Source organism: Prionailurus bengalensis, chromosome C1, assembly GCF_016509475.1.
Source record: "Prionailurus bengalensis isolate Pbe53 chromosome C1, Fcat_Pben_1.1_paternal_pri, whole genome shotgun sequence".
NCBI classification, from domain to species: Eukaryota; Metazoa; Chordata; class Mammalia; order Carnivora; family Felidae; genus Prionailurus; species Prionailurus bengalensis.
The window spans coordinates 171301320-171319562 of NC_057345.1; the positions used below are offsets into that span (position 1 = coordinate 171301320).

Below are 18243 nucleotides of genomic sequence, written 5' to 3' on the forward strand. Positions count from 1 at the left end.
TCTATTTTGATCAGTATATTTTATTTCAAATTTCAATTGTTTTGCTCTATTATAATCTTTAATTTAGAAATGAAAAATAGCATCTAGCTGCAATAAATGTATATGTATGTTTCTCACATACATCATCATAAAAATATATATTATAGTTACTTGATTTTGAACAGTTTCTTCTGACCAAGAATTTTATTCTTATTTTTACATCCTGTTGGTAAGCTCCAGCCTACACAGAGCTATCTAGTACATCACTTTGTCCATAGACTCAACACATGAACGGTTGAACAAGTTCTGAGTGGAACGAATAGAAAACGTACCTTCCATCCAAAGGAGATTGAAGAAACTTTGATTATTTTAGATTGTTGGTAGACAGAACTGATAGTATGAGCTGCATGTAGTTGTAGGAACCTATAGCCTTCCTGTATGGTTATTATTATCGCTCGTCTGTTAGTCTGCCAGTGAGTGTTTTGTGGACCAATGGGGCAGAAAACTGGATTTGGAGATATAGTTGGAGGCACTGAACAGAACTTGCAAGCTAATGAGCCCACCCAGGAGGGGGAGACTTCCCTGATGTACACTGTATATGGGTTCAAATTTTTTTCAGTGTGTCACTATGGAACAGTTAAGAACTGCTAATATTTCATATAGAACCCCAAGGAGTAGTTAAAAATACAGCCACAAAACCTTAGAGGTAAGTTTTCAAAAGCAATAAATAATACTGATAGGTTCAGTGTGTAGTTGTTGCCATTGCATCTCATGTCTGATACTACTTTGTGTGTTACTGGGGTGAGACTAGCTGGTCCTGAGTGAAGTTTTAGTTGAAGAAGCTGAGGTGAGGTGGCAAGAGAGTAGTATCAATTTGTACTTGTATAAATATCACATTAGCCTTCTTGGTTGTGGGTCTCTTTCTATTACCAGTTATTTCTATTCGTTTGGGTTACTCAGGCTTGTCTTTTGTATAACTAATCACACGTATAATTACAAAGATATTTTAAAGTTATGTATGTTCTGTCTCTTGAGAGGAGTTACGCTATCTTCTAGGATGAGGTCACTAACAATCTCAGATCAGCTTTATCCAAGCAGGGACTGCGATTGAAAAGCTGAGCTTTTTTGACTTTGAGAGGACTGGTCACTTTCCAGTTCATCTTTATTCACAGGACCCTTTCTTCTATTTGTCCACTCCCATTTTTGTCCCTCTAGCCTCCTGAATGTATTGAAAACTCTGCTCAGTATCTTGCCTATCAACTACCTTTTCTAACATTGGCTCTGTGATTTCCACCTCCTCCCATACTTTGGCCCCCTAATTCTTTACTACATTGGTAATTCTCTGATGCTTTCAACAGAAATCTTTTATATTTTGTCCAATTTTGCAGTTGTATTGGGAGAGTCAGTCCAAATTACATAGTTCACTTTTATCAGGAGTGAACTCCAGAATGCTTAACTATAGTACAGAAGAGAAAATGTGTTTAATAAACTCACTTTGAAAGCTTTAAAAATGTTCTTCTTCCCCTTGAACATGGTGCATATTATCTTTTTATATGTCACAGAAGAATATGATATCTGTCATGATAAGCAGGTTCTAGACAGTATCTGCAGGAGCAGAGGACATCTTGCACTTATACTAGTCACTCTGAGTAGTGCCTACACAGTATAGGCATCCTTTGGAAGAAATGCTCAAGAAATGACAGAGGAGCTCACGGCGCCTCTGCCTCTTTTTTCCTTTTTCTTCTTTTTTTACATCCCCATCATTTCCTAATAAAGAGAAATCTAGGATTTTGTTCAAGTAGAGTTTGTCAGAAAACTTTTCTTTGGAGAGTAGTGTTATTTTCAGGGTCTTCTTATCATGAACCAGACATACTTACGCTCGTATGTATACCTAGTAACAAGGTATAAGGGCATCTAGCAAAACTTTCCATTCAGTGTGTTGGAAATGATGCAAAAGCACAGCCCATAAAGGGTGAATTTCTGAATATTCTGGGCCTTGTTTGCTAGAGTAGGTGCAATAACTGGATCCTTAGTTAGGTTTTGAAGAATCTCAGGAATGTGGGCTATACTGGATTGCTTCTCATCGATGTAGGCTTTTTTTTTTTTTTTTTTTTTGGAACCCTTTTCCTTGGACCAAGAATGATGAAATTCTAGCATTGGAAACAATTACACAAACTTCCTTTAACTAATATACTACATTTTCTACCTTTTTTCCATAATATATCAGGGAGTGAATTATTCCTCAGTCAATAAAATGAATCAATGAAAAATTAAATATCCTCTAAAAGGCTTCATTCTGAGGGACAAAAATTGTGGCAAAGTTTTTTTTTAAAGTGTAGTGTCATAGAGCTGTTGTTGTTTCAAAAGAGTGCTGTCTGCCAGCAGGCCCTGTGCTGCCTCTTTCTGAGTTGTTACAACAAAGTCCTGTCAACTAATATGTGGTCATATTAGAATGTTTTGTAGATAAGTAGAAGAGAATGATATTAAAATACTGCTATAATTAGTGAGCAAAAGTTCCTATTCCAGGCAATTAATATTTATCATATTTAATCCTCACAACAGTCCTCGATATTACTAGTTTTATTTTCAGAAATTACAAACTGCATTTCAGGAAGAAAACATATGCTTAAGTTCAGCTAATAGGTATTTGTGGTATATTTTATTTTAATCATCTATGTTGATTGTTTATCCTTGAGGTGCTCCTTTGTGATGGAGAATTATACATCCCACTCTGTAGAACTCAGGCGTGACTATATGACTTGCTTTGGCTGATGAAATGTGAACAGATGTAATGGATGTCACTTCTGGCCAGAAGGTTTTTTTTGTTTGTTTGTTTGTTTTAAATTTTTTTAACATTTATTTTTGAGACAGAGAGAGACAGAGCATGAACGGGGGAGGGTCAGAGAGAGGGAGACACAGAATCTGAAACAGGCTCCAGGCTCTGAGCTGTCAGCACAGAGCGGGGCTCGAACTCACAGACCGCGAGATCGTGACCCGAGCCGAAGTCGGCTACTTAACCAACTGAGCCACCCAGGTGCCCCCTGGGCAGAAGCTTTAAAAGCTAGCATGTGTTCACCATTTTGCTCTGTCGTGAGAAATAAGAATGTTCAAAATAGAGCCTTCTCCCTGCCAGGGGTCAGCGGTGAAATGATTTGGAAGAGCGTTGCAGCCAACTTAGTATAAGATTGTGATAGATGGTAGAATAAACCTTTATTGTCAGCGCATGACATAATTGGAATCATCTGTTTTCTGTAGCTTAACCTTTCCTGACTGACACAGTACAAGACAGGACATGCGCTCAAATTCATGTCAAAGCCCATGCTTGTGCTGCTCTTTTTTTTTTTTTTTAAGGGAAATAAACCTATTAGCCTAAGAGTTATTCATCAATGTTTTCTTATTGACCTATACCCTATACTTTAGTTTGCTCTTTGTAATTTATGCTTTTCACTCTTAGATCTATCTCTGTTATCTCTTCTCTTTGTGACCTCATCCTATTTTGACATTTTTCTGGGCCACAAAGTTATTAGCTGTGTCACATTTTAAAATATACTTGTTTTATTCTATGTTGCTGGGTTTTTGGAAAAACATCCCATAGCTTTAATAACATGGAATTAAGAATGTTTTTAATCTTAGTCAACAAGAGTGGGAACCGAGCAAACATGATAGAAGTGCTCTATGAAAACGAAGTACCAAATAGACATTTTTTCCCTCTGAACAAGGTTTTGTGTCAAATGCCATTCAGATTTGTTATATGTCATATTTTTATTGAAGACTTATAACAGTCCTATTTTGTCTAATCATTTATCTTTTCGTATATAAATACCCACCTTATTAGTTATTTATAGCTAATGAAATAATCCCATTTCTGTTAAAGTTTGCACTAAGTTTATTTAAATTTCACCTAAATTATTACCAGTTGGGGGCCTAAGTCAGGGTGGCAATTATTTCAACCACTTAGAGTGGTCTGTTGGTCATACTTTCTAAACATGGCCATGGAACAACTTGCCCTAAATTACACACTTTACCTGTAATATACAGATTAACTTTTTTTTCCATAGATCCATGTGTCTTAAAACTGAAGGTAAACATTGAATCTTGTGCGTTTCTATCTAACCTAAATTAGTTATGCATATTTAAAATAGTATGTTTGAGGGGCGCCTGGGTGGCTCAGTCACTTAGTCATCTGACTTTGGCTCAGGTCATAATCTTGCAGTCTCTGAGTTCAAGCCCTACATGGGCTCTGCTGACAACTCAGAGCCTGGAGCCTGCTTTGGATTCTGTGTCTCCCTCTCTCTCTGCCCCTCCTGCACTCACATTCTGTGTCTCTCTCAAAAATAAATAGTAAAATAATAATAAATAAAATGGTATGTTTATTTTGGTATCTTACTATAATTACATAATTTATGAAACTTACTTAAAATTACTAATAACTGATTTTGATAATGGAATTATACAGAAACACTTATACCAAAAGCAAATTGTCTTTGCCTTTTTACCTTGAATGTTAGAGTGCATCCTTACAGGGTTAAAAAAGTTTTTGTTTATTTTTAGAGTATAGTTGACACAGAGTGTTACATTAGTTTCAGGTATACAACAAAGTGATTCAACAACTCTGTATGATGCTGCGCTCACCACAAGTGTAGCTACCATCTGTCACTGTGTAACTCTATTACAACACTGTTGACTATATTCTCTACAACTATCTTTTATTCCTGTGACTTATTCCATAACTGGGAGCCTGTATCTCCCACTTCCCTTCACCCATTTTGCCCTTTGCTCACACTTTCCTTCCCACTGGAAACCGTCTGTTTGTACTTATATGTCTGATTCTGCTGTTTGTTTATTCATTTGTTTTGTTTTTTAGATTTCACATAAAAGTGAAATCCTATGGTGTTTGTTTTTCTGATTTATTACAGTTAGCGTAATACCCTCTAGGTTCATCCATATTGTCATAAATGGCAGGATCTCCTTTTTAATGTTTATTTTTGAGAGAGAGACAAAGTAAGCAGGGGAGGGGCGGAGAGAGAGGGAGACACAGAATCCAAAGCAGGCTCCAGGCTCTGAGCCATCAGCACAGAGCCCAGTGCGGGTCTTGAACTCACGGACTGCAAGATCACGACCTGAGCCGAAGTAGGATGCTTGACTGAGCCACTCAGGCGCCCCCATGTACACCACATTTTTAAATCCATTAATCTGTCAATGGATACTTGGGCTGCTTCCACATCTTGGCTGTTACAAATAATGCTGCAATAACCAAAAAGATGCATGTTATCTTTCAAATAAGTGTGTTTGTTTTCTTTAGGTAAATACCCAGTAGTGAAATTATCAGATCATATGGTACTTCTGTTTTTAATTTTTTGAGGATCCCCTCTGCACCAATTTACATTCTCATCAACAGTCCACCAGTGTTCCTTTTCCCCATGTCCTTACCAACATTTGTTATTTTTTGTCTTCTTGATTCTAGCTGTTCTGACAGGTGTAAAGTGATATCTTATAATGGTTTTGATTTGCTTTTCTCTGATGATTAGTGATTTTCATATGGCTAATGGCCATCTGTCTGTCTTCTTTGGAAAAACATCTGTTCAGATTCTCTGCACATTTTTAATCAGATTGTGTGCTTTTTTGGTGTTGAGTTGGATAAGCTTTTTATATATTGTAGATACTAATCCCTTATCAGATATATCATTTGTGAATATCTCCTCCCATTCAGGAGGTTGCTTCTTTTGTTGATGGTTTCTTTGCTATGCAAAAGCTTTTTATTCGGATGTAATCCCAGTAGTTTATTTTTGCTTTTGTTTCCTTGGCTTTAGGAGACATATGTAGAACAATGTTGCTACAGCCAGTGTCCAAAGAAATTACTGCCTGTGTTCTCTAAGAGTTTGCATCGGTCATTTTATAGATTATAATGCATAATGTGTTGTTGGCTGGATATCATGTGGTATTCAGATCCATTAGCTTAACAAATACATATTTGTTTTAAATTGTTAAAAACCTTGATCTAATACTTTTTAATAATACAGTTTTCCAAGGTAAATGACTTAAGGGCAAAGTTTAAATTTAATCCCCACAGTCCTACTATATTGTGTAGTTCTCGTCTTTCATCCCCTCAGAATTTGAAGTAGCTGTTGGAATTGACTGACACAGGTATTTAAGCTGTGCTGCAGATAGTAGATGAACTTCAGTCCCCATCTCTCACTGTTTGTCTTCTTCATCTCTCTCATCCACACAAACTCCTGGATGAGGTTTGGCTGCTGATGCCTTGTGCCACCTCTTTTCACAGTTTCACGGTGACAAGTGTCCTGAAGCTCAGGGTCGCTCTTTATTCAAGTATGTGCTTAAAAGTTTTTTTTTTAAGGTATTGTCAGTTTGATAGCTGATATACAGCTGACCCTTGAATAATGAGGAGGTTGGGGGAACTGAGCCCCCCTGCCTCTGCAGTTGAAAATCCAAATAAAACTTTTGACTCTCCCAAAACTTATTAATAGATTTCTGTTGATAGAAGCCTTACCAATAACATAACAGTTAACATATATTTTTCATATATGTTATGTATTATATATTTATAGTAAATGAGAATAAATTATTAAAATCATAAGAGCAAATACATTTACAGTACTATACTGTATCAGAAAAATACACATATAAGTGGACTACATAGTTCAGATCCATGTTGGTCAGGGGTCAACTGTAGTCTGTTCTCTTTTTATAGAAAAACTTGTATAGAAAATGACAAAGGCAGTATGAAAGATATAGGCCTGCCTTTTTCATTCTGATCTTAACAAAACTTTAAAGTATGTAGAAACCTTTAATAAATAATTCTAAGTTGTTTTGGTTTTATATACTTTAGATGCTGCTGTTAATTCTGGAGAACTGTGGTTTGTGAACTTTTACTCCCCAGGATGTTCACACTGCCATGATTTAGCTCCCACAGTATGTATTTTTTACATCCTGATTATTAAAGTTTTATTACTTCTAATCTGTTGAGTGCTTTTTTAATGTATGAGGATTTTTTTCTATTAATAGTAATGATAACTATCAATTATCAAATACTGCATACTTGTATGATTTTAAAATACTAATAACACATAATAAATAAATAAATAAATAAATAAATAAATAAATAAATAAATAAAAATACTCTCCTTTAAAAATGTATAGCTTGGAGAGTGTTCAAGCAAAGACAGATTATCTTATCAGAGAAATACTTGTTCATTTTTTCTCATAGTGGAGAGACTTTGCTAAAGAAGTAGATGGATTACTTCGAATCGGTGCTGTTAACTGTGGCGATGATAGAATGCTTTGCCGAATGAAAGGGGTCAACAGTTATCCCAGCCTCTTCATTTTTAGGTCTGGAATGGTAAGGGGTAAAGTTGGCATTTTTTTCATTTGGAACCTTAATGATAAAAATACTAGTGAAAAACCAGTATGTCGTTTTGTAGAATGTTTTGGTTTTTAAATCCTATTTTAGGTGCCATCTACCTAGGCTCTAGTCATAGTAAACATTTTGGATTATGTTATGAATACATTCAATGCCATTACTTTGACCTTTTTTACTTCAAAATTAAATGTTTGCCATCAGTTTCTGTCTTAACACATTTTAACCATTATAAATGTTGTACTCTTGAGAGAGAGTGCTTATTGTATATAAAATAATGTACAATTAAAAGTATTCAGTAATACTTTCAGTGAATTTTTAAAAGAAATAGTAAAAGATGCTTCTCTTTTTACAAAAAAAAAAATAATAATAGGCCGCAGTGAAATATCATGGTGACAGATCAAAGGAAAGTTTGGTGAATTTTGCCATGCAGCATGTTAGAAGCACAGTGACAGAATTATGGACAGGTAATTTTATTTTCTTCATTTGTTTTATTTTCAAGAATACTTTGAAAATGGTATTTTAAGTTTTCTCTAGTAACAGGGTTAACATTTTGGTCATATTGAAATTTTAAAGTATCTTTTCCATGTTTTTTAGAAGGGAATTTTGTTATTTATTCTGACTTCTGCTAAATAATTGTCATTTAACAAATGAATCTTATTTGTATAGAACAAACAGTTAAGATGTGGGAAATGAATATGATGTGATGTGAGGTGAAACAACTTTAAAAGTAGAACTGAATGTCTAGTTAACGAAGTGTTTTATTGTTCTCATAAGTGTACTGCATCAGGCCATCACTTCCTGCCCATCTAGTGTAATTTTAAAGTTTAAAAACTCTTACTTCTAATCTTAGACTTCTGACTTATCAAGTGACTTTAGGTGGATTATTTAACTACTCTGTGCTACCCATGAAATGGTAGTATTCGTATCTAGTAAGGTGTTCATGTCATTCATTAAATACAAGTTACGTCTTGGAAACCGTGTTAAATGTTAGAGCTGCAGTAATAAAATATATAATCCCTGCTTCAAGGGCCTCATTATTTTAGCAAGTAAGGCATGAGTAAAACCATTAAAATGCAATGTAGTAACTACTATGATAGAGGCAATCTTAGAGAAACATGAAGAACATAAAAGAACTCAGATGTGGAAAAGAGGAAGGGTTAGAAAAGACTTCTTGAATGAAGTCAGACCCAATCTGTCATGAAAATGAAGCCTTTAAAGATCACTGTGAACTTGGTAAACTGGCAGTGCTTCATCATGAATCTGACAAAAAGATGGGCAGTGAGTGGAGTGGCCTGGGGGGAGACATGGCTAGCTGAATGGGCAGACAAAGCTCAGACCACAGGGGCCTTGGTTGCCAGTTTTAGTTTCTTTCTTAATGAAATGATGAATTTAGATTTTATGTGATGAAAACAATGGAGAGTTAGTGTAGGAATTTGACATGCTTCAAGAGGATTTTTATGAATTCCGGAATTCAAAAAATAGGTAATTTGCTTTATTTTCTTTTAAGGAAATTTTGTTAACTCCATAGAAACTGCTTTTGCTGCTGGTGTTGGCTGGCTGATCACTTTTTGTTCCAAAGGAGGAGGTAATTTTATTTGTTACTTTGTTATGTTGAAGAAATCATAACACTTAATTTTTAGGTGGCAATATTTTTTTCTTCAGTTTTATTAAGATATAATTGCCTTATAACATTGTGTAACTTACGGGTGTACAACCTATTGATATACTACGTATATTGCAAAATGATTACCACCATAGCATTAGCTAACATCTCCAACCTGTCACATAAGGACAATTTCTGTTTCATGATAAGAACATTTAAAATCTACTTTGTTAGCAATTTTTGAGTGTATAATATAGTAGTATTAGTTATAATCATGATGCTCTACATCACGTTCCCAGTTCTGGGAACATTAAGTTCCTGTTAATCTTATAACAGGAAGCTTGTACCCTTTGACTAGGTGTCAGTCTTAAGTATGCTACGATAATTGATTATTCAGTACTTCAAACTATAATATATATCTGAGCATAATTTTTTATTTAATGAATACCTTTTTTTGTTATTTTACACTTGTTATAAAATTATTAATTTGTTAAAGTTTCATTTATAACTTTGTTTGGTGGACAAGTTTTCCAGCTTAATTACACTCATTATAATTATACCTTCAGATAGCCACAGATGTGTTTGGCAGTTTGCAAAAATGATTAGTCGTTGGGGCGCCTGGGTGGCTCAGTTGATTAACCTTCCATCTTCGGCTCAGCTCATGATCTTGTAGTTCGTGAATTCAAGCCCCGCATCGGGGCCCTGTTCTGACAGTGTGGAGCCTGCTTTGGGTCCTCTGTCTCCCTTTCTGTCTGCCCCTCCCCCACTTGTAGTTGTTGACAGATGTAACCCTCCCCAAATAATAATTTTTTGGTATTATGGACTTTTCTTCATGCTTAACATATAAAAAATGTAGGTATGTTTGCCTTATAAAATTATATATTTGAAGATGACAACTTTCCATTTCTAGGAACCTTTCCACCAGTAAATTAACTTGAAAATTCAGTACCCCATGTACCAAACCACAAACTCCATTCAAACAATGAGATTGGCCCAGTGTTACAAAATTCATTAACATGTTTTTATACGTTTAATCCTAACATGGGTCTTTAACCCAAACTTTACCTATCAGCTTTATACTGTTCTGTTGCAAATGAATTGCCTTGCAGCTAAAATGAATCACTCACCCTATCCTGTAAGACCCATGTTAGGAAGGTATTGCCTTCAAGCAAAAATAACCCTTAGTCTAACAGTGAGGGATTTTGTTCCATTTTGGCCTAATGCACAAATTTCTGTTCATTCCACATATTAAGAAAACTTAAACTTTCTGATATTCTTTTACTTTTCATCCCAGGTAAATTGATTTTATGTGTCTTTATAGGCTCTGTGGTGCTACAGTTTCCTTCTAAATCTGTCTCATTGTATCCCAATATTCATATTTTAAGAGCTTCCGTGAAAATGAAGACAAAGTTATTTTAAGATTGTATAATATTTTAGGAAGGAAAGCTTCTATATTCGTTCTGTGAGATTAGCATTATCCTGATACCAAAACCAAAAGACCCTACAGAAGAAGAGAACTACAGGCCAATCTCTCTGATAAACATAGATGCAAAAATCCTCAACAAAATATTAGCAAATCAAGTCCAACAGTACACTAAAAAAAAAAACTTTCACCATGATCAAGTGGGATTTATTCCTGGGATGCAAGAGTGGTTCAACATTAGCAAATCAATCAGTGTGATACATTACATCAGCAAGAGAAAAGATAAAGATATGATCATTTCAGTAGGTACATAAAAAGCATTTCACAAAGTACAACATCCATTCATGATAAAAACTCAACAAAGTAGGTTTAGAAGGAACATACCTTAACATAATAAAGGTCATATACAAAAAACCTACAGCTAACATTACACTCAATGATGACAAACTGAAAGCTTTTCCTCTAAGATCAGGGACAAGACAAGGATGTCCCCTCACCACTTTTATTCAACATACTAGTAGAAGTCATAGCCACAGCAGTCAGACAAGAAAAAGAGATGAAAGGCATCCACATCGGTAAGAAAGAAGTAAAATTTTCACTGTTTGCAGATGATATGATACTATATATAGAAAACCCTAAAGACTCCACCAAAAACTATTAGAACTGATCAATAAATTCAGTAAGTCACAGGATACAAAATTAGTATACAGAAATCTGTTGCATTTTTATACACTAATAATGAAGCCACAGAAAGAGAAATTAAGAATTTAGAATTGCACCAAAAAAAAAAAAAAAAAATACCTAAGAATAATCTCATCTAAGGAGGAGGGAACTAAGTTTAGTTCCCTCAACTAAGGGAAGACCTATACTCTGAAAACTATAAAAAACTGATGAAAGAAACTGAAGATGATACAAGCAAATGGAAAGATATTCCATGCACATGGATTATAAGAACAAATGTTGTTAAAATCTCCTGTGCTATCCAAATCAATCTGCAAATTTAATGCAATCCCTCTCAAAATACTAACAGCATTTTTCACAGAAGTAGAACACATAATCCTAAAGTTTGTATGGAACCACAAAAGACCCCAAATAGCCAAAGCAATATTGAAAAAGAACAAAACTGGAGGTATCACAATCCCAGATTTCAGGCTATATTGCAAAGCTGTAATAATCAGAACAATGTAGTATTGGCACCAAAAAAGACACATAGGTCAATGGAACAGAATAGAGAACCCAGAAATAAACCCATGCTTATATGCTCAGTCTGTAACAAAGGAGGCAAGAATATACATGGGAAAAAGACAGTCCCTTCAACAAATAGCGTTGAGAAAACCACTTTAGTACACCATGATAAACACTAATTGTTTAATCCCTATATTGTACACCTGAAATTAACACTGTGTGTTAACTACTGTAATTAAAATTAAATAAATAAAAGACTGTTATATTTTAAAGGTTCTTTATATGTTTTTATCATATAGATTTGTGACATTTTGGTTCCCCAAAATCATGAGATCTCTTCGATAAAGGGGATTGTTGATAGGAGCAGATTTGAGAGTAAGATCCAAAAGCGATTCTCTTTAACTAGAAACCTTGGGAAATTAACAGGAGAGAATGGAAAAATGTGTGAGAGTACGTATGCACGTGTGTGCTTGTGTGTGTGTGTATGCACATGTGTAGTATGAAACTTAGTAAATGTGTCATTCTTACCATTGGAGTCCAGTCAGTTGCCTTAGAATCAACATGGTAGTTTGTGGAAGGAAAGTCAAAAGGAAGTATAGACTTAATAAAGCTAAAATTATGTCATAATTTTTTTTTCCTCCCTAGATTGTTTAACTTCACAGACACGACTCAGGCTCAGTGGCATGTTGGTAAGCATCAGCTATTTTGCAAAACTATATGGCCATGTTAAGAAAGACATTTAAAAATTGATTCCAAATATTTCTTTGTAGTTTCTTGAACATTTAACTCCCTTATTTATAAATTTTGTTTTTTGATAAGTGTATTCATAGCTATAAAACTTCTCTTCCTAACTAGAATTTTGGTGCTTTTATTCACTTCGAATATTATTCTGTAATTTAGTTATGAATTCTTCTTTAAACAAAGGAGTTTATATTTAGTGTTCATATCATCTCCAAATTGTATTTTGTACTGTTATGTTTTGTTATTTTGTTGCATATTTATCTCTCATCATGCTATGGTTGAGGACATAATATGTGTGTTGTTGATACTGTAACACTACTGAAGTTCCCTTTGCTGCCTGGGAGTTTGTCAGTTAGGAAATTTGTGAAAGATCTATGTGTGCTCAATATGTTTTCTGTGTATATTAGGTATAATTTTTTTATCTATTAGACCAACTTTATTAATCATGTTACTCCAATCTGCATCATTTATATTCCAAGTAAACTTTTTTGAAAGTTTTAAATTTAAAGTACAAAAGTTGGGGCTTTCTGAATAAAGCTAAATCCCTCGAACTTTCTCTTTTACTTACACGCGACCTATTTTTTGTTGCTTTCCATTGTAGGATGGTCTTGTTAACATAGGATGGATGGACTGTGCCACCCAGGACAACCTTTGTAAAAGTTTGGATATTACGACAAGTACTACTGCCTATTTTCCTCCTGGCGCCACATTAAATAACAAAGAGAAAAGCAGTGTTTTGGTATGAATTACTTTAATTTCTTTACATATAGGTGAGCACACACATTCAAACATAATACACCATTTTGTAAACAAGGAAACGAGTCCATTTATAATGTTTAATTATTTAGAACAAATATTTAACTTTTGGGGTTCTGTTTAATGGTAAAGTCTACTTATAAGGATTATTTTTTACAATGGTATCAACCATTAAAATTTACAGCCCAAGAGTGTGGAAAACATTCTTAGGTTGTATGAATTTTCATTGGTTTTCATTTCAGTGTGTATATTCTAATGTTAAAATATAGATCATTTGTAGGTTTGGCTCTGAGTCAGTATCTGTTTTTTTTTAAGCACCCTGTTAGATTTTCTGGTATACACTTAGTATGGAGATCACCAGTATGGTTCACCTCCCTAATTTTATGAATGAGGAGACCAAGGTTCAAGCTAGTTATCAAGAAGCTGAGATAAATAATGGGATATTGGATAGATCCCTAAAGAACCTCAAAAGAAAATAATAAAAGACAAACTTTTATAAGTTTATGTCTCTGTATTTTAATTCTGCTTTTTTGATGTTGACAAAAATAACATATTCATTACTGAAATTCATTAATGGGTATAGAAATGTATACAGGCTGGGCACCTGGCTGGCTCAGTCAGTGGAGCATGTGACTCTTGATCTCAGGGCTGTGACTTCAAGCCCTACGTTGCATGTAGAAATTACTTAAAAATAATATCTTTAAAAAAAATGTATAAAGACAGATGGAAAATTCACTAAAACCAAATCACCCACAGACAAGCACCATCAAATCTTGATAAATACTCTTCCAGATCTCTACTTACATATACCTGAATTATGACTTCATGCTGACAACTCTCCAGTTTTATCTGTGGCCCAGACCTCTGGCCTCCACTCCAGATATATATATATCCTACTGCCTGAATTATTCCACATCTCCCCTGGGATATGAATTGATGTCTCAAACTTAGATGGCTATAACTATACTCCTAGTATTCTCCCATAAATCTGCTCTACCAACAGTTTTCCCAGTCTCAGTTGATAAAAACCCCATCCAGTATCATTCAGGCCAAATACTTTGGAGTCCTTCTCAATTCTTATTTTTCTCATATTCTGTAACCTATGTCAGGAGAATCTGTGGCTCTTTAAAATCTTTCTAAAATCCACTCCCACTGCTATTAGAGCATTTATCACCTTATAATATACACTAATATCTTACCTTTTTATTTTTATTTTTCTCCCACAATACATTTTTAAATTTGGATGTTTTTACTGTTATATGTCAAATCCCTAGAAGATTATCTGGCATGTAAGTGGACAGTATATATAATGCCTATGCTATGTGCTAGAGATATATATACATATCAACAATCCCTAAGTAGCAATCCATTGACTAAATGTAACCTACTTAATCAGTGCTCTCTTGACATTTAAGTTACCTACTGTTTCATGATTATAAGCAGTGTTGTAATGAACAATGTTTGTTCATCTTTGTGCACTTCTTAAATTACCTATTTAGATGAAATAGCCATGGCAATTTTAATTTTGTTTTGCCAGATTTCCCCTACAGAAAATTTCTATTTATACTGTGCCACAGTGTATGAGCATGCCTCTTCCCTTAACATAGGCTCTTGCCTTCAGTACCACAGTCTCATGTTTTAGTGAGATCTTTCTGCTTTTTGATATAAAACTGCAAGCTCAGATGCAACCCTAGGAGACATACATCAGTGATTCTGGAAATACTGTAATACTGTAGTAACAGAGAGTGACGAATTAAATAGTCTGTCTCTCTTAAAAGCATTCAAGTTTTTAAAAAAGTAAAATGTCTTGTGGTCTGTCTCAAAGTGAATTGATTGAGAAAACATATGGTCTATGAGAAAACATATGGTCTAACATAAACATCTTCTTGGTTATCTCTTTAAATACCGTTTCGTTTTCACTATTGGCAAATCTTGCCTTATGTATTCTAGCAACAGTGTTTTCTGCTTGGTGGTTTGTTTTGTTGGCCTCTGAGTTTATTTACTTGTATTACATATGTAGTTTATATCTTCTTTAAACACTCTCCTTCCCAGGTAAATTTCAGTTATAGTACTTGACATCCATCTTTTCCCCCTTTCCTAACCCGTATATTCAGCAAACATTTATTTACTGAGTCCTTATTGTGAACAAAATTGTACTGGGTAATTGGGTAGAAAATTCACTTAATTTGATAAATGTCCACACAGTATAGTGAGTCACTACAGTATGGCCCCCATTGTTTTAAGATGTGTTATTTATAACAATGTTTTACACCATTCATATCCTAATGTAATTCTAAAACCCAAAATGCCATTATCAAAGGTAATTTTGTGGTTATCTGCCATTTAAAAGTACCCAGTATTTGTTTGCATTCCATCAATAATGAAAAAAATTCAGTTTGTAATAAACTGATTTATTGTGCAGTGACTGTAATACAGTAGGTTATATTAAATTATTAATTTTGTGTCCTCAAACACATATTGGGAAATAATCCCAAAAACAAGTTTGTAACTTTGCATTACATATAAAGAGGACTTTGGGTACTATAATTAGGTTATTTTGAGGCAGACAGAGCTATTGTCCCAACTGATTTAGTGTGTTCTGTAATTGAGAAAATGGTCACCAAATGACACTTTTTAAAAGTGATTTATGTGTATATTTTATAGGAGACATGTTCTGTGTATAATGAATAAAGAACTTTTTTAAGAGGGAGGGGAGGGAGGAAGGAAGAAATTCAGAGGTTAGACAATATCCTTTATAAATGTAAGTACCACGTTTTACTTTACAACAAACAGGTTTATAACGAGATTCTAGTGGATTAGTTACTTACATATTTATATAGGCTGCTATAGGAGTATTTTTAGTAAAACCTTCCTAATAAATGTGACTGATGTCAATGAACTGTAGTACTATGGCATGAAAGTTTTGTTTGGGCCTTGTAAGCCCTTTGGTAACAGAAAATATTTCATATAGATCTTTAACAATATGCTAAAAATCTAAGAAAAGAAAAACAAGCTTTAAGGAAAGAAACTTAGAAAAAAGCATTTTCTATTATGTTATACTCGTCATTTATATCCAAATGGTTACTCCCATGTTGAGCACAGTTAAGCCCTGAACACCATGGTAGTTCCAACAAGTTTGTACTGGAGTTTCAGATCTTTCAAGTAGTACTTGAGTTGTAAAGTTTATAAAGCATTGGCCTTCCACAAGACATGATGAGCGTTAAAATTAATCTGAACATGATACAGTTTTTCCCCAGTAATTCAGAGGTTACTCCACGTTATCATGAAGATTATTATAGAATGCGCACCACAATTAACAGAAAATTCCATATAATGTAATTTTACATCAGTGTTTTTAAGAAACAGCCCAGTTACACAGCTTTTTAATGATTGGCAAACTATGGTACACTTTTTAAAAAATACAACATTTAGAATAAATAGCTTAAAAACTTTTTAACTTTTGTGATTTTTTTTAAAGAGTTCTCTGTAAAAAGACACTAAAATAAATGGGTGTTGATTAAAAAGATTACAGTATAATTCTTTTATTTTAGTTCCTTCATTCACTGGATGCTAAAGAAATATATTTGGAAATAATGCATAATCTTCCAGATTTTGAACTACTTTCGGCAAATACACTAGAGGTAATATTTCTATTAATAATGATAAATGGTAGTAAATGTTGGTAGCATTTCACATGTTAACATTTTAAAATCAGCGTTTGTCTCATTCATCACTAGACAGAAAGTAGCAGTTTCAAAGGATTTCATATACATATCAGTTATTCTATATTAAACTCTAATTGCTGGAGTTGCAACTTCATGGTGGGTGTAGAGTTCAGGAAAACTTAACCAGTCCTGAATGACGTCTTTCAGCAGGAGTGTCAGAAAAGTCAAGATTTTTTATCACAAAGCAACTGTGGATCTGTTTTGGAATTTTATGTTCTTGCTTATAGAACTATTTATATTGTTCACTGAGAGTTAAGCAGCTTTAGCAATACTCAGTTTGCAGTAGAATCAACTTTTTTTTTTCTACTTCTCGATCCCAGAGCCTTCCAAGTTGTATCCCTACCAAACTGCTAAGCCTAAAAACAGTTTACTTCCCTACCCCCAAATTTTTAGCTATATATCATTAAAATTAGATACATTTTTTGGTACAATTGTCTGCTTTAAGATTTTATAACTTAGTGATTTTTATCTTCTTTAATAGAGGATTGATTTACATTGCATTATTGCAAAGAAATACACAATAAGCATAAATGGGTCTGAATTTTAGACAGTATTTTGAAGTAATGGGTAGGTGGCTAAAATTTAGGTCAAAGAAATAAAGATTAGAACCCTTAGAATTTCTTGACTCTGACATTATTTTTCACTTTTTCCTCCCTTTTTATCACTTCTAAGGATCGATTGGCTCATCATCGGTGGCTCTTATTTTTTAATTTTGGAAAACATGAAAATTCAAATGATCCTGAGTTGAAGAAACTAAAAACTCTGCTTAAAAGTGAACATATTCAAGTAAGGAAAATGTATTCTGCCTAGCCTTCTGCTAGTGTGCTTTCCTACTAACTTAATATATAAAGTTATATTTTAAGGAACGTAAAAATGTTTATTTGAGATTCTAGGTTAAGAAATTCCTAAATGCTTTTGTTCTTCTTTTGTAGTTTTGTTTTTCTGTTAAAAACCCAACAGCGATATCTAAAAGCAGTTAACTTTCATTTCTCTTGGATAGTTGGCATGTGATATATCTGTATCAGAAAATTTTTCTGAAATGCATACTATAGAAGAATGTCTTCTCCTTTTTACAATTCTTGTTTCTTGGGGCATCAGAGGGGCTCAGTCGGCTAAGCATCTGACTCTTGATTTCCGCTCAGGTCGTGATCTCATGGTTCAGGAATTCGGGCCCCGTGTCAGGCTCTGCACTAGCACAGAGCCTGCCTAGGATCCTCTCCCTTGCTTTCTGCCCCTCCCCCTCTCATGCACGCATGCACTCTCTCAAAATAAATAAACATTTTTTAAAAATAAAGTGAAATTTGTATTTCTTTAATTTGTAATCATAGTTTAAAACTTAGGATATATAAAGAACAAAATGAATTAAAACAAATATTTAAAAATTACCCATATTCTCACTACTATTAATGGCTCTCCTACAAAATTTACTGTGTAACCTCTCAGACTTTTTCTA

General features: G+C 34.1%; 1 protein-coding gene across 2 annotated transcripts in view; it reads left to right on the plus strand.

Annotated features, from left to right (window-relative positions):
* The window catches only part of DNAJC10 (DnaJ heat shock protein family (Hsp40) member C10), a 52180-nt gene that overhangs the window by 11693 nt on the left and 22244 nt on the right, over nt 1–18243 (plus strand). For both annotated transcript variants that reach the window (XM_043577225.1, XM_043577224.1), the window contains exons 5-12: nt 6827–6909; nt 7205–7336; nt 7728–7821; nt 8865–8942; nt 12214–12257; nt 12911–13048; nt 16617–16706; nt 17463–17576. In XM_043577225.1, the coding sequence (XP_043433160.1) occupies nt 6827–6909; nt 7205–7336; nt 7728–7821; nt 8865–8942; nt 12214–12257; nt 12911–13048; nt 16617–16706; nt 17463–17576 (773 nt within the window). The remainder of the gene's footprint in view (nt 1–6826; nt 6910–7204; nt 7337–7727; nt 7822–8864; nt 8943–12213; nt 12258–12910; nt 13049–16616; nt 16707–17462; nt 17577–18243) is intronic.